The sequence below is a fragment of the Equus quagga genome, chromosome 14 (genome assembly GCF_021613505.1).
Source record: "Equus quagga isolate Etosha38 chromosome 14, UCLA_HA_Equagga_1.0, whole genome shotgun sequence".
Classification (NCBI taxonomy): Eukaryota; Metazoa; Chordata; class Mammalia; order Perissodactyla; family Equidae; genus Equus; species Equus quagga.
The window spans coordinates 70,645,409-70,661,935 of NC_060280.1; the positions used below are offsets into that span (position 1 = coordinate 70,645,409).

At 47.1% G+C, this 16,527-nt stretch overlaps 1 protein-coding gene across 14 annotated transcripts in view; it reads left to right on the forward strand.

Annotated features, from left to right (window-relative positions):
* GRAMD1B (GRAM domain containing 1B) overlaps window positions 1–13,445 on the forward strand; it is a 163,853-nt gene extending 150,408 nt beyond the window's left edge. For 9 of the 14 annotated variants that reach the window (XM_046685668.1, XM_046685671.1, XM_046685673.1 and 6 more), the window contains 5 exons: window positions 123–335; window positions 1,468–1,558; window positions 5,153–5,260; window positions 5,565–5,682; window positions 8,212–13,445. In XM_046685668.1, the coding sequence (XP_046541624.1) occupies window positions 123–335; window positions 1,468–1,558; window positions 5,153–5,260; window positions 5,565–5,682; window positions 8,212–8,301 (620 nt within the window). In that variant the 3' untranslated portion in view covers window positions 8,302–13,445. The remainder of the gene's footprint in view (window positions 1–122; window positions 336–1,467; window positions 1,559–5,152; window positions 5,261–5,564; window positions 5,683–8,211) is intronic. The other 5 variants (XM_046685674.1, XM_046685675.1, XM_046685676.1 and 2 more) reach the window with 3 other exon arrangements.
* Window positions 13,446–16,527: the final 3,082 nt, after the last annotated feature.

Genomic DNA, 16,527 nt, shown 5'->3' on the forward strand with positions numbered 1-16,527 from the left:
ATGGAAAATGGTTCTCTTAGAGAGGGCTCAGCTAGGAGTAGACAGAGTTGCTACTAGAGGCCAGTGTGTTGAGTTGGAGCTATGAGCAGATGGCCTTCGATGTGGCCTTTTGTCTCTGACAGAGAGTGAGCTGACCAAAACAGAGAGCACCTACCTGGCTGAGATGCACAGACAGTCTCCCAAAGAGAAGGCCAGCAAGCCCACAACGGTGCGGAGAAGGAAGCGTCCCCATGCCCACCTGCGGGTGCCTCACCTGGAAGAGGTGATGAGTCCCGTCACCACACCCACTGATGAAGATGTGGGCCATAGGATCAAGCACGTGGCAGGTGTGCCAGGTGGGGCCAGGTGGTGTGGCTTAGGGCTTTGGGCTGGAGCCGCATACCTGGGCGGTGGCGCACACATGTACACTCATTTTGCACCTTTGGTATAGATTGTATATAATTTGCATGTGATTTATTAAATCTGAGACTCCAGTGCTCTGCCTGTTTCTCTTTGCCCTTTGAGTTCCTCAGCCCCTGCTGAGCCCATCTGTGTGCTCTGCTGAACAAAAGTTGCCTCTGGGTTTGTTGCTTCCACATTGCCTGAGCTCCATGGCTGTCTAGATAGGCTCAAGTATGCAGCTTCCAAGTTCTTGGGAAATGCAGCGGGGAGAAGCTGAAGCTCAGACCACAGAGATTACCTTATAACACAAAGATCAGGGAGTCCAAGGCAGCCCCCTGTCCCTTGGCCCCCACGGCCCACCAAGGACCTGCGCTCCCAGGCAGTGGACTCCTTTGCTATGCCTCTCTCTTCCCATACAGCCATTCACAATCTGGTGTCTTTGCTCAGTCATGGAAACTTGTGGCTAGAAGAGGTCTTAGAGACCAACTAACCCAGTATTTTTCAAACTGTACTGAGCACATCCCTGGGCATTTATCAGAGCTGGATGGGGATAGGAGAGGAGGCAGAAGGAGAGAAGGAAAGTACCACCCTTCCATGTCTCTCCACCTAGCTTCCACCAGAGCATTCCCATGTTATGTGTTTTACATGTAGGATTTCTGACCAACACTGCATTTGAATACACTGACTCTCAGGAAGGTTATGGGACTTGCCAACATCACGTAGCCAGTCCTGGATAAAGCCAGAGCTGAATGCTGACTCCCTCTAGTCCTAGCCCAGTGCTGCTTCACCTTCCACGGGTGCAGATCACTTTGTCCTATGTCTGTATGTCCTAGCTACAGAGGTCTGTTGATTTTCTCATTTGTTCAGTGACTTGACTGTCCACCTTCCCTGACCTGATCCATGGCCCTGGCCTTGAGGAGTTTACCTTCTACTTTTGGAGGACAGGGTATATCTATCATAGCGTTGCTGTGACAGCATCACAGACAGTTCCCCATCATTCCCTGAATTTCTGTGCATGACCAGTGTCACGTCAGCAGTTGGTGGATTTGTGGGCCACAATGGTCATGGACTCTATTCTCCCCACAGGTTCCACGCAGACACGGCATATCCCTGAGGACACTCCCAATGGTTTCCACCTGCAGAGCGTGTCCAAGCTGCTGCTGGTTATCAGCTGTGTGTAAGGGATTCCAGGCTCTCCTCCCCACCCTGCCCTCACCACCTTCCCTTTCTTTGCTGCTTCCTTCCACGTCCCTTCAGGCCAATGGAGCACCCTTCACGTTGCTATGTTTTTCTTTTTCTTTGTCCTCTAGTCTTCTCTCATTTGCTCTGTCTGTCATTCCTTGCCTCTTTCCTTTTTTAAATCTGTTTTGTTCAGCATTTCCTGTATGCTAGGCCTTCAGGCTTCTGAAGAAGATGCTGTATACAGCATCCATGCCCTTCGGGAGCTCAGTTTCAATTGGATAAGACAGACAGGAAATTCAAAATTACTACATCATTGAATAAATGCTAACATAGAGATGCTACAGAGCATTTTATGAGCCCATTCATTCATTTGTGAGAGACATTCTGGTGTCTGCTCCATGCCAGGCATTAGGACCATGCACTTATGGGGTCCACTCTGGCAGGGTAGCCAGACAAAATCAATGACTATTGTCCAGGAAGAATATATGCTTATTTTAATGTGAACAATTTGTAGTAAGTGCCATAATGTTGTAAAACGGTAGGTTCAGTAACTTATGCAGAAAGATGCTGGGCTAGGGAGAAAGGAAGTTGGAAGAAATGAAAATGGAAGATGGGAGAACACAGCTATCTGAAGGGTAAGCCCAGAGCCTGCTCAGGACTGTGCTAAACCATTTTGAGCAGGCTGCAGCTAGGACAGCTAACTGCAGGCAGCTCTTCTGCTCTTCTGGCATCCCACCCTTTCCTGGATCAGGGTGTGCTGTGAGAATGTTGGCGCGGAGGTGGGTGGGGGACATGGGAGCTACCCAGGCGCTGGCTCCCCCAGCTGTGCACCACTTGCTAGACTTTCTCTCATTGAGTCTTGCTTCTGCAACACCCTCTCCCCACCCCTCTGGCCTCAGGCCTTCACTAAAGCATTTTCAGAGAGCGGGAAGCAGGAACAGCCCTGCCCTCAGAAAACACTTAACAAAGCTCTGGACTGTCATGTTTGAATTTGCATTTAAAAAGACAATCATTCTGACAGCAGTATGGCGAATGAGCTAGAGCAGAAGGTACTGGAGGCAGGGAGGCCAGTGAAAGTAAACCACAGTGATCTAGGCGAGAGGCTGTCGGAGTAAGATGAGGGACCAGAGCTGAGAGATCCTAAAAGGTAAAGACTTGTTACATCCAGTTATGTAGCGAAGGAAGATGACTTACTGATTCAAGTGCTGTAGGTGGTTGTGTCGTTAACAGAAATCTGGAACTTAACGAGAAGTTGTCAGAGAAGATGCTGTTGGTTCCAGAAGTGTTTGAGTTGCTGTAGGTTATCCAGGGGGAGCTGACAGGTAGAGCTCAGGAGAGAAGTTCAGGCTGCAGCTGCTGATTTAATTATCAGTTGCATTAAAACCATGGGTGAATGAGATCATCGGAGGAGAGTGTAGCATGTGAGGAAGAAAATGGGGCTGCGGGCAAACCTGGGGCCACATAAGAGAGAGGGTCCTGTGAGGACCCTGAGGAGGCTCTTGTCAACCTTACTTGAATATGTAACGTAAAAGTAGATGTAGAATTCTTCTGACTATGGCGTAAGAAGCCAGGATATGTGTACAAAATTAAATACACAGACAGCTATAAAACTAGTAAAATTCACATTTTAGCATCATCACTGTAATGTGATTCATGCTGTTGCTGTGTCAAATCTCTGGTGTTGGGTTTGGTAGATAGAAAAGTATCCTCGGTTAGTTCTGTGTTTAAGCTCTTTCTGCATTTTGACTTCATTTGACTGCTCACCTGAGTAAATTGTATAGCATAGTATTAGCTAACTTTAGGGCTTTGTTACTTTAGGATAATCAGGCCTCTTCATTCAACACCAGAGGGTCCAGGTGGTGGGTGTGCTGACAGCATGCGTGTGGGATGGACTACCACAGCACAGACTGCCTTGTGTCTGGCAGGCTCGAGCCCCATAAATCTGCCATGTGGTGACCCCACCCTCCCACCTCTTTTCTCCGTTTAGACCACCGAGCCTTCAGGGGTGTCCCTGGACCTTCACCGAGCACAGACAGGATTATAAACATAACCCAAATGCAGGTGCTAAGATTGTGTGAGCCCATGCTGGAAAGGTGGGCGTTCAGATGATCTGATGTGTGCTGATACAATTAAAGACAGCACTGTTGAAATTCACCATAACATTTAGAGATTCTTGTGGAGAACTCAGCCCCAAGAGCACAGCTCAGTAGCCCCCGGCCCTTGCAGCTGCCAGCTTAAGGAATATTATCTTCCATAGTGCTCGAGGCATGAGTGAGAAGTACAGTATCGTGCACATAGACACAAACACATACACCCACTTTGAAAGGTCGAAGGCATAGTATAAGATTTCTTCTCTTTGCTGGTCTTTTTTTCCACCTGTTTGTTTTATCTTCCCATTTATGTCATCTTCCTTTTTCCTTTGTGTGTCTGCGCCTCCTCCTTTAATGATGAACACCGCCCGTTGTGGAGGGGCTTCCTGTGTGCAAGGCTGTATGTGCATTCCTTTAATCCACGTAACAACCCCAGCAGGGTAGGTGTTATTATCCTGTTGAGGACACTGAGTTTCAGAGAAGCTCGGAAATTTGGTCAAAAGTTAAGAAACATTTAACTGGTGAGCCAGGATTTGTCCCCAGTTCTGCTTGTCTCTGGAGCCTCTCTTTACCTGAATCTTCATCTCTCCATCCCGTGAACTTCTGTCGTAAACTGATCTTCTGGCAGCCACTGAGGCCAAGAGCAGAAGAGAATTTCCCCAGTCTCCCTTGTGACTCTCCTCCAGCCCCTGGATTATCCTCACCCCCTCCTGTCTCCCAGACTCTGGAAACCTTGGGAACCCTGCAGGACTGTGGCAGGGGGCGGGGAGACTGTGCTTCAGGGCCATCCTGCTCACAGCTGTGAGGCCTGTCAGGGCTGGGGCTGGGAACCCCATGGAATTCTTCCCACAGTGTCACCTCCAGTCATGTTCTGATGCTGGGTTGGTAGGAAGACTCTCATCTCCATTTATCAGCCTGAAATACGAAGAGTCTGTCTACAGTAGCTTTCTCCTGCTCCTTCCTTGCTAGCTCTCCTCATCACTGTGTCTTTGCTCCTAATGTTTCTTTCTCACGGACTCGCACTCTCTCTGGCTTGATGAGGGGCAGTTTTCTGCTTCCCCACACTAGCCTGTTTCTAACCTCTGCCTCCTCCCCATTTTTCTTCCTTGCTCCCGTTAGGATCTGTTTCAGGTACTGGCTCTGTGATTGCCTCCTTCACCCCTTCATCTCTTTTCCTCTCCATCTTAGCTCTCTTCCCTAGGCACCCAGATTCTGGGTGACTTGCGTGTGTCTCTCCTTTCCATTGCCTTTACCCACACACCTTGCCGTGGCTCTCCCGCGGTGTCCTGGTCCCTCCAGATCAGAGTGCTGCTCTCTCTCTTTCCCCCCCTTGCTGCATCCCTCCAGTTCACTTACTCACTCACTGCAAAGCCTCAGGTGACCCAATGGTCAAGAACAGCAGCCTCTGGGGTGGGGGATAGCCCTGGCTCTCAGAGGAAGCATGCATTCTCATATTATATCTCATTGCTGTTGCTTTTTTCCCCTTGTCTCCTTCCTAGTCTGGTGCTGCTGGTCATCCTTAACATGATGCTCTTCTACAAACTCTGGATGTTAGAATACACCACCCAGACCCTCACTGCCTGGCAGGGTCTGAGGCTCCAAGAAAGGTAACACCCTGGCCTCTTCCCCTTGCCACCACCTCCATCCCACTCAGTACCATGCCCTGCCTCCTGCCTCCTTGGGACTGCCCTGCTGCCCTTAGCTGGGGGATCACCTTTGGCATGAGTCCGTAGGCAAGCTCTAAAAACTGTCCCTATAATTTGAGTCTGATTTGGGGCACAGGGGAACCAGGGGCAGTGAGCAAAGGACAAAGCACTCTGATGTGACTCTGTCCTTTAGAGGTCTGGGAGCACAGGACACTCCATTGAGTATAACTCCAGCTGCTGGGGTACCCCTTCTTCTACCCCACAGGTTACCCCAATCTCAGACAGAATGGGCCCAGCTCTTAGAGTCCCAACAAAAGTACCACGATACTGAGCTCCAAAAGTGGAGGGAGATCATCAAATCTTCAGTGATGCTTCTTGACCAGGTGAGATGCCCCTACCCTCTCTCCTTGCCCCAGTCTCCCTGGGATGGAACTGCTTCCCTAAGAAAGATCACCATCTCCATCACCACCCACTGGATCTCATCTTTCCATTCATCCTTCTGGGCCATCCATTTGTCTCATTTTAAAGCCGTCCTTGAATGGGCTGTTGGAAACACAGGTGTATTCCCCAAAATAACAACAGAACAACACACTGGATTTACAGCGGAAAAGCTGTAGGTTAGATAGAAGGAGAACTAATTTTTTTTTTCTTGGTAACCCATAACCATCTTACAGACATTTAAAGAAAAAATTTCCTATTTACAGAGATTTGTCTTCCCAGAGGCCATATCTTTCTAGTTCCGTTTGATGTGTGCCACCCCCTCCCTTGTCCCCAAAACATGCCCACAAACACACAGCTGCCAGCACGTCACTCTTCCTCAGAGGCTGCCCTGGGAAGATGGTTGCATTATGTCTTCTCTTCATAACATCTTTCTAGTACAGTTGTCTGTATTTCTTCTAAAAACCAGATGCATCTGAGAAAACCATCCTGGGGCAAAATCAATAATGAGCTTAGTTTTATCAGGGGAGGGAGCTTCTTCCTTTCTCCAAAAGAATATAACATCCTATGAAAGGAGCCCATGTGGTTGCCAAGACAGCAGGAATCTGCTTTTGCTCTCCAGGAGAATTAGGAAGACAGGAGACTGAGGGTTTGTCCTGTTGCATTAAAATTTCTGTTCCTAAGGGATTTCTTATGTTTCGTGGTCAGCCAGACCTGAGAAGGAATCCTAAATGTGCTACTAACTAGTTTTGTGACCTTGAGCAAGGGATTTAATATTAGTGAGCTTCAGTTTCTTCATTTTTACAATGGGAATTATAATCGTTGCTTCATGAAATTGCTATCAGGATTTGATGGCACACGGGAGGCACTCACTGATATTAAATTTTATTTCCCCTTCATATTTTGGTCTTAGCTCTAAATTAAGGTGAGAGAGTTTTAATGCAGCTATCAGGACCCAGTTTAATGTGTTTAGAGTATCTTTTTTACCAAGAGCAGGTCAAGGGCATAGCGAGGAGTTTGGAAGCCCTGTCATATCAAGGAGGGTGGATAGAATGGAAGGTCTGCTCAGGAGAAGCGAAGACTGGGGAGGAGAACAGGATAGTCTCAGATATTGAGGCCCAACAAGTGAAAGATTCAGACCATTTTTGGAACTCCAGAGGATGGAACTAGGGCCATCCTAGGTATAGAGAATTGGGTTTTGAGTCATCAAATATAAACAGACTACTTAGGGTTAGAGCTATCCAGCAATGGAATGGGCTGCTTTGAAGGACTGAAATTCTGTCACTCAGAGTGCTGAAGGGGTGACTCGATGATGTTGGATGAGGAACTTATGAATTAAATGGGGGAGGGCAGTTGGACTGGATGACTCAGTTCTCCTCCAACTCTAGAAATCTATTTTAGTGTGGGTCCCCTTAAGTTGGCACTTGGGGCTGGCAGATGTATAGCATGGTGGACTCTACAAGCATTTAGATAGGTGTTTTATTTCTTTCCCTTTAAAAGTAATGTTTAAAAGAACAGTTCTGGGCCCCTCATCCCTGTTGAGCAGAGGATACAGAAGTATCAGAGAGAAGAAAGTGAAAGTGGTAGAATAGGCAGCGACCAGAGGTTCTCGAAATCCACAACCATTTACCCATGAAACGATAACTGTAGTATGTTGTAACAGAGCAGCTTACTTAGAGACAGTATTTGAATGTGTTGTGGTGTGATGGGCCATTTTAGGATTCTGCTGCCAGAACTGCCCCATAGACTTCATCCCCATGACCTAACGATGTTAGTGTGTCTGTTTCTTAAAGGAGCTTAGGAAATTCAGTTAAGGTGAAGTTTAACTCAGTGATATGGGTACAGCTAGGAACCTGCTCGATTCTCTGCTGGGCACCTGGGGTGTGTAAGAGAAAGACAAGACACAGTGCAGTCCCACACGCATGGAACAAAGCTGTTAAAGCTGACTGCAGTCCAAACCCAAGGGAGTGGTATGTGAGAGGCCAGGAAAAAGAAAGATGACTGTGAGCCAGAGAAAATTTGGATTTCTTCTGGGTCTCGATAGATGAGTGAAGTTGGAATAGGCAAGAGAGAAAGTCCCAGGCTGGAGGAACAGTGTGGAAAAATGTACAAAGATGGTACAGTCTATTCAGAGTCAGTGGAGAAACCAAACTGAAGGAGTAGAAGACCAAGTAAATGGCAGTCTACTGCGGCTCCTGATAGCAATTGAATGCTTCGAGAGAATTCCTGATTCAGCGAGACAAGGGCCACAGGTCATTGAGTCACAGCGAACCTGACCCTAGGGGTTCCCAGTGGTGGGGTGGCTGTCCCCTTTCTGCCTGAGACTGTGTGTGTCCCCTGTTTTAGAAGCCCAGCTCTCTTTAGCTCCCTGGCATGGTAGGGGACCTGCCACAAGTGGGCATGGCTCATGCTGCTGGATGAGAAGCCCACTGAGGGCACAAACCGGGGCTTGGGTGGGGTTCCCTGTCTTACAGATGAAGGACTCACTCATCAATCTTCAGAACGGCATCAGGTCCCGTGACTACACATCAGAAAGTGAAGAGAAGAGGAACCGCTATCATTGACAAGGCAGGAACAGGGGTGGCTGCAAGAGGCCTGTGCAATACATGTACATAGACCATATAAATATATATATATAAATATATATATATACAGAATATAAATATATATATATTATATACAGATTTTAAAAAGAGATAATGCCTCTGTACCAGGGAGAAGGAGCGGGACCGCCTCCTGTGCTGGCCAGTGGAGGGTCCGAGGAGGGCAGGGACCACCTCTCAGCGCTGACCTCCCCTGATCCTCCTCCCCCATCCTCTAGTCCTCGCCCTTTCCCTTGCTGGCCATTCTTGGCTCTGAGAAGGGAAATGTTGTTGAGCCAAAGTTATGCCTGTGAAGACCCTGGGGTCTTGAAGTCTCAAGGGGGCATTGCTTAAGGTGCTTCATTCCCTAATCCCCTTTTGATTTGTTTCCAAAATAAAAGAATCTTTTCCTCCCTACTGCATGCTTCCCCAGGTGTTCTCTTATGAACAAGGAAGCATTGAGGGCAGGAGCCCAATCTAAACTACCACATGAGGCCACCTCCTTTCTATGGACCATACCCCAAGATTCAGGTGGAGAGGATGCTGGAAAGCAAGGAAGGCGCACTTGTCGGTTTGGGCTTTGTGGCTGAAGGCTCCTGAGGACTTGTGTTCTGAAGGGTATTCTCCTTGATCACCCCACCCCCGCACCTTCCTCTAACTGTCTAGGGTGTGGACCCAATAAGGGCTGGGAATTTCTTACTTTCCCACCCCCTCTTCTCTCTGGTCTTCTCCCAGGCTGGTTCTGGGTGAAGTGTCACTTTTTAGTGCCTAAAGCCCTATTTTTTCTCTGTGCCCTGAGAGCACATTGTTTATTAGCCAGGGTAGAGCATTTTTGATCTTGTTAAACCTCTTTTAGTGGTTATCAGTAAGTCAGGTCTGTGGCTCTAATTAATTCCCTTTGAGTTTGATTTCCAGTATGAATCACAGTGTTCTAGGACCTCTAGGGTTTGAGAGAGTGAATGCCCTAGCAATGTACAGATTGTAGGGTCTAAGCACAGAACGCTGGGTGAGCAGTGAGCACTGATGTCTAAGCACTCCTTTGGCTGCCAGCATCATTCACTCTCAGTGAAGAACCAACTTTAGTTAAGGGAGGCAACTGTCTGACGCGCTTTGCACATGGAAGAAAACCTAAGCCTCTGGAGGGAATGGATTTGTCAAAGGTGCATGGATTTGGGCAGGAAAAAACCAAATCAACTCTCTGCCCCATGGGGGCTATTCCAAATCCTGTTTTTCAGACTTGGGAGTGGGAGTTCCAGCTGAGGGAGCAAAGCCTTTTCTGGTCTCTGGCCCTAGAGAGGTATGAGATCACTAGGAGTAGAAAGAAGATCTTGGGTTCACAAATTGAGGCATCCAGGGCCTTTTCGGGGTCGTCTCACTAGGACCCATGCATTTATCTGACCTCATGGGGCCCTTCTGGGCACACTTATTGTCCTTCGTACACAGATTGCTATTTCTCTGTATAATGACCAAAGGATTCCTGCCAGTCCAGGCCAACCTTGCAGACATTCTTGATCAGGAAAGGATCATAGCCAGTTTGGCAAGGAGAGCTCTTCCGGATCGCTTGTTCTTCTGGTGGGTCTCTTGATGAGGGGCAGGAAAAAAAGATTTTATCATAGATCTACCCCAAAAGAAGAGCAAGTTGTTTTCTTCCCTTGGAATGGCCTGTGCTTTATCTTGCTTTGACAACTAAAGAAAAGTTTCTGACTTTTCAGTCTGTCTGAGAATATGACCTTGTTATTGCCCTAAGGGCAGGATGAGAACGCAAAAAGATACATGCCCACGTCCTCCCCCAGGTGGGAAGGATGAGAAGGTTCCTTGGGATCAGGTGGAATTGATCTCCTTCCTCTTGAAAAGGAGATGTGAGGAATTGGAGTCGAGTGTAATCCATGTGAAGGGTGTGCATGCCCGCAGGCCAGTGGGTCACTACTCATTCTTGTCTAAGCCTTTGAGTAGGAGACCCTGGTGAGGGTCAGGCTCCTGGGCCTCAAGCCAAAGAAGGAGGAACAGTACAGACTGCTAGAAATTTCCCCGTTGGAGTAGCCAGAAGCCAAAATTATTCCCAGAAACTTTTGAAAGCAAAAATGGTAAAATCTCCAATTTATTCTGTACATAATTATTTAAATTATTCATTAATTGAAGATCCCCTGGTGAGACCTTTGGGATGACTTAAAAAGCATCCCTTGCTGGGGGTAAAGTAGAAGTAGACCTGGCTACCCAGAGTTCTGCCTTTGCTTTGCCTCTCAGGCCCATCCTAGGGAGGAGAAGATGGCAGGAAGGGGAGGTACTTAGTGTGTCTAAGGAACCCTCATGATTTCTGGTGATTTGAACTCAGGAGACAACGTCTACACATAGGGAATGACCCTCGGCTGCCTCATTTCCAAGAATCATGGATTTCTTTTGAGTGCCGTCTGTTTTAATCATTTTTTGACTTTCAAACCAGCTGAAAACCAACAACTCTATTTACTCCCAAACAGAAGCTTTTTTCCCTTATTCAATAACCTGTCAAAGAGAAAGGAACTCACCCTTGCAGATAGGTCTGGGAGTGAAAAACATAAATAACGTGAGTTGTGATACCTGCGAGGGGCTATCAAAACCACCGCCTTCTATGTTATTTCTTCCAGCCAGTGCTTTTTTTGTTTTTGTTCACATAAGAACTCGGGCCACGGAGGAGTTTTTCTGCAAGAATTCATGTGGCAAAACATTGGAAAGCTCGCACTTAGTTTCAGAGATTTTGCAAAGTTTCTAACCAGGTGAAGGACAGCTACAGGGTCTATACTTCCACTCCAGCTTACTGTGGAGGAATCTACAAGATTGGCATTGGAAAAGCTGGCCTTGTCTGCGACTCTGCCCTTTCCCCCTGGGACAAGGGGATAGCATCCTAGGCCAGCAACATCAGCAACCTGAGGTTCTCTGTGAGAGCCCTGGGCTGAGAGGCAGGGACCTGGACCTACGTCTGGGCTCTGCTATTGGACAAGTATCCCACCCTCCCCCACCAGGCTTCAGTATCCTCATTTGTAACAGGAGGGAGTTGGGCTGGACTATCGCTAACGTAGGTTCTAGCTTTGGGATTGTCTTGGAGGCTAGGCCAGAGACCATCAAGGCTGGGCTTTCTCAGACTTGGGAGGTACCCTGCCAGGAGGGAACAAGTCTTCTGAGCTAGAGCTCCCCTGGTGTTTAGATGAGTGATCAGGCAGTGTCTGGGTTCCCAGGAAATCCAGAGTAGTTAAACTTTCTTCTTTATGGGCTAGGAGGGCTCAGGAGGCCCAGCGATAGAGGAGGAGGAGAGAGAGATCAGGCTTGTCATGTTGCTCAGTGTTAACCCAGGAGAGTGTTTCTTCCTTCATTAGCCTATCTTAGTTTGAGAAGGGGCCTTCCTTTGGACTCTGTCTAAGCTGGGAGGAGAAGTACAATGGCAAGAAAGGCATTATCTTGGATGAGCCCATCTTCCGTCTCTAGGTTTGAAGACCTTCATCTATCCATCCTTTCTTGCTAGAGGAAGCAGTGGAGAGAAGTCATTCCTGGTCCTAGCACTTCTATTTTGGCTCCACCCAAACCTTGTTGGGGTTTGGATTAAGTGAAGCTTTGGCTAAAATCCCTGGGTTGCCTTAGAACACTGACACTAACAACCTAGGATTACAAGGAACAGGCCACCTCACGAGGAATGCTTTGCTAGAAGTGGATTCTTTCCATGTCCCTATCCTGACCTAAGCTTGGGCCATGTCTACTACATTTGCAGGCAGCATCTCTAGGGTGAAATCTTGGAGAAAGGACTAGGGGAAGAATCTTTCTGGATTGTTTGTGGTCTCAGAAGGATCCTTTCTGTGCCATACTACGCTGCTGCTTTAGCTCTGCAGGCAGCCAAAGCCAGCCCTTGCTCCCTAGGGCCCCCCCGGGAGAAACAGTGCTCTTCTCTCCCCTAGGTAGCAGGGCTGTGGTCTCCCTCCCATCACCCCCTAACTTCACCTGCCCACTCCAGTAGGAAACTTGAGAACCTCTCTTCCTGACTCTCTTCTTCCCCACCCCTTGTCTCTAGGCTGTGGGACAATCATCCCATCCACCACTTGACATCCTTGACCCTCATCCCCCAACCTCCAGCAGGCTGGCCCCACTCCCCTCCACCTCTGTGTTTTCTTCCAGAAGATGTGTTTTGGGTCCAAGAGGAGAGTTTTTCTGGAAGGCCATCTTTTAACGCCCCTGCTTACCTGATGTGGAGCAGGAATTTGCACATGGTGTAGAGAGCTCCCCTTCCCACCTCTCTGCCCACCCTTGTTACCTCACTCCTGCTTCAGCCTTGGCTGTGATGGGCCCAGCCATTTCCCTGTTTTAGTGTTCTGTGCGACAGCTCAGGGGTCTTGGGCATTGTTTTCTGTTGTGATTTGAGGTCCTCAGCAGGCCTGGGAGCCCGGATTGGAGCCTTGGCTGCTGGCGAGAAGCACCTTGCCTGTCAAGAGGAGCTGATGTCAGACGATCCACTGGACATGTGAAGGCCTACAGAACATTGTCATCTCTGCCCCTTGGCCATTCTTGCTTCTCTCAACACAACGAGACATTGCAGAATCAAAATGGTGGCCTCTGCTCCAGGCAAGACAGTTGGCTGTCTGGGGAGTTGGCCTTGGGCTTGGGTGCCGTGTGCTGAGATTGCATAGTAAAAGCAACCATTTTTGCCAACAACAGTATGCGGCTCCCCACAGTTCCCTGTCCTGCACTCTAAGGCCAGACAACTCTCTGCATGGACCAGACCATCTTCCCAAACCCATGGTGCTTCCCCACTCCTCTCCCACTCAACGTAGACTCCAAGGTGGGGAGGGATGGGTCAGAGGCCATAGTGGCTCCTGGATAATACTGACATGGGGTGGAGTGGGGTGAGGCAGAGGGAGCAGCCCCCAACACCCACACTGGGGCCATATATGGGAACGAACACAGGTTGATTGCAGTTGAGTTGTCTGGCCATCTGTATTTGGATCTGTAACTGTACTTTGCCTGGCGCTGTGCGCAAGGTCTGAAAACTTACTGCTAGTATCTAGAAACATAAAAGGCTTCCCAGCCAAATCTTAATGTAAAGTAGCTAGAGCCATGGAAGTACAGTATGAATTAAAAGAAAAAAGTATTGAACTACAAATAATAAATGGTGTGTGTGTTTATTCCTTGATTCATTAGTGCTCATCGTTCCAAATGTTTGTTTTTTTTTTAAAGATTTTATTTTTTCCTTTTTCTCCCCAAAGCCCCCCGGTACATAGTTGTATATTCTTCGTTGTGGGTCCTTCTAGCTGTGGCATGTGGGACACTGCCTCAGCGTGGCTTGATGAGCAGTGCCATGTCTGCGCCCAGGATTCGAACCAATGAAACACTGGGCCGCCTGCAGCAGAGCACATGAACTTAACCACTTGGCCACGGGGCCAGCCCCCAAATGTTTTTGGTCTTCCCAGATGTGATCAGGAAAAGCCCTAAAGGCACGTGTGTCTAGGCATGCTCATACACATATGCACAGCCATCCACACAACATCTAGGACCTCCTTCCCAGAGAGGGAGGCAGCCTGATAAAGTGGGAATGGCTAAGAAGTTTTGGAATCAGACCTGAGTACAAAGTGCAGCATCGCTATTTACCAGCTGTGTCACCTTGGGCCCCATCCATTACTCCAAGCCTCAGTATTTCAAAGATTAAAAAAAAAAAATATATATATATATATATATATATATGTATGTATGTATACACACACAATCATGTGCTGTGTAATGACATTTCAGTCAGCAACAGACTGCATATATGATGATGGTCCCATAAGATTAGTATCATATAGCCTAGGTGTGTAGTAGGCTATACCATCTAGGTTTGTGTAGGTACACTCTGTGATGTTTGCACAACAACAAAATAATTGCCTAACGACGCATTTCTCAGAATGTATCCCCATCGTTAAGCAATGCATGACTGTACCTATTATATGAGTGTGTATTTCTTAGTATAGTGGCTGGTACTATACTAAGATAATTTTTTGTTTCATTATTAATCAGTACTGTTGTTACTATAGGAGATTATGGTGGACTGTAAATCCCAATGATGATTTCTTGTTGTACTTTTCCTTTTTGGGGCCTTAGTACTTCCAGGAAGATGGACATTGGGAGACAGCTTTGCTTTATTGGCTTATGTTACCTAAGCTGGTAGAGCTGAGAGCCATGTGGCCCCTCCCTTCATTATGTCTTCCTTGCAGTTAGCCCTTCGTCACCTGGTAGGAAACTTGTTTGATGTCAGGCAGTTGAGAACACAAACGACTCTTGTATTCCTCTGTATTTGGGTAGAGGAGGATTGTCATTCTCTGGGCGTATATTCGCTGGTTGTGAATTCAGGAATCCATGCTGGCTGGGGAGGTAGGTAGAAGCCATAGTCTATGTAGAAGACACATAGAGCAAAACCAGAGCAAGCAGTGTTTGGAGACACTTTATTGACACAAACATGGAATTTACTGAAAAACACTACATACAGGCATTAGGTTGTCAAGAGGTTGGGTGGTCAGGAACAACATTTCTAGGGTTCAGAAAGAGATTGGCTGTGGAAAATCAAGAAAAAGCAATATGAAGGTGACATTGTGGTAAAGAGTTCCATCAGTTGCAAGACTGTGAGAGTTTGCTAATTGTGTTTGATGGCATTTCACAGACCTACAAGCATTTGTCCTCCAGCGGCCTCCCTCCCATCACACACACTGCCCAGCAGATGCAGCTCTTGCCAAATGATGACTCTGGGGAAGAGTATTACCAGCCTTGAGGGTTTGCCAGCCTGTAAGAGAGGTTGAGTCTAGTCTACAACTCAGAGTTGCTTAAGTTGCTTGTCTACTGGGTGCTACTATAAACTCAAGTAAGAGGGGAAAACTCAACGTGAGTTATCTACCACAGAGTTTTACAGATTAGGAAAGGCTTGGATGATGGTGTTTTTCAGCCCTAAGACCATGGTGCACACTGAGAGTGTAGATTGGTGCTTGACAAAGAGTGGGTGCTGAAATGTAGAATGAGTGGATGATTGGAGTAACGAACACACCAAATACTATTCAGATACATTTGCAGTGACTAGGTGAATTCACTGGGTTGGGGGTTTTTCATTTACAAAAAGAGGTGAGAAGAAAGCTTTTTTTATTTTTCAATTTCCATGTTAACTTGGGAAAGGGGCACCAAGAAATATTCTGAAAGATGTCTAAATCTCATCCTCCTTCCTGTAAAGATGCAGTTACATAGCCTTTTCTCTCTGATTTATGTCAAGTGGATTCAGAGATTCTGAGATGGGTATATTTTGCTTTTTGATCTAGTAGTTTTGGGGGGAGTAGAGGGAGCTACTGTCTTCTCTTAACCATTCACTGCTCTACACATATTTCCAGTATATTCCTGCTTTGAAAAAGTTCCTTTCCTACTAACATTTCTAGTTTGTCATCTAAGGAGAAACCAGAAACTCAGAGAATCAGAAAGCTGGATGTGTGGATGTTTGGGGATGGAGAAATTAAAGGATAATGCTTTTAAACAAACCGACAATAAAGATTGGGGTAGGGACTGGCACTGTCAAGGTGTTTCCAAGCAGGAGTTGGGGCTGCGATACAAGACTGAGCTGACAGTAAAGGTCAGTAGGGCAAGGTGTTTACAGGACCAACTGAGTTGAGCAATCAAGTTCACAGCTGTTACGCAGTAGGAAAGGGAAAAATCAGACCCAGCCTAGCTTGGCCTTTAGTGAATTGTGTTACTGAGGATTAGTCATAGGAAATATCCAGCACCAAGACAACAGATGGGGTTCCTAAAGTGATAATAGCCCTTGAGAACATTTCTAAGCCCTTTAAAAAGAATAGCTTGCCAGATAAAGCTTCCAGAGCAGTGCACATTAGTCTGGGTCCTTTGTAGGAATATGGGGAGAAACAGGGAGGTGGGTGAGGATATGAAGCAGGCGAGTGATCACAGTACCTTGTAGATTTATAGTCAGGATCAAGTTTTCCAGGAAGGAGTTTAATCGCAATTCAGGAGAAATAATGATATACAAACCAACTAGAAAGGAAAAACCAAAATGAGATTGATCTCAAAGCACATTTCTAGCATCTGCCAAGAAGCAAAGTGGTAGAGGAGCAGTCAACTGGGATTAGGAGTGAGAGAAGATGGTGAACATTTCAGCACAAGCAAGAGACACAAAGATTAGACGGACATTAAAAAATGAGAGGAAAGGAAGCAGCTATGGTTTAAGTG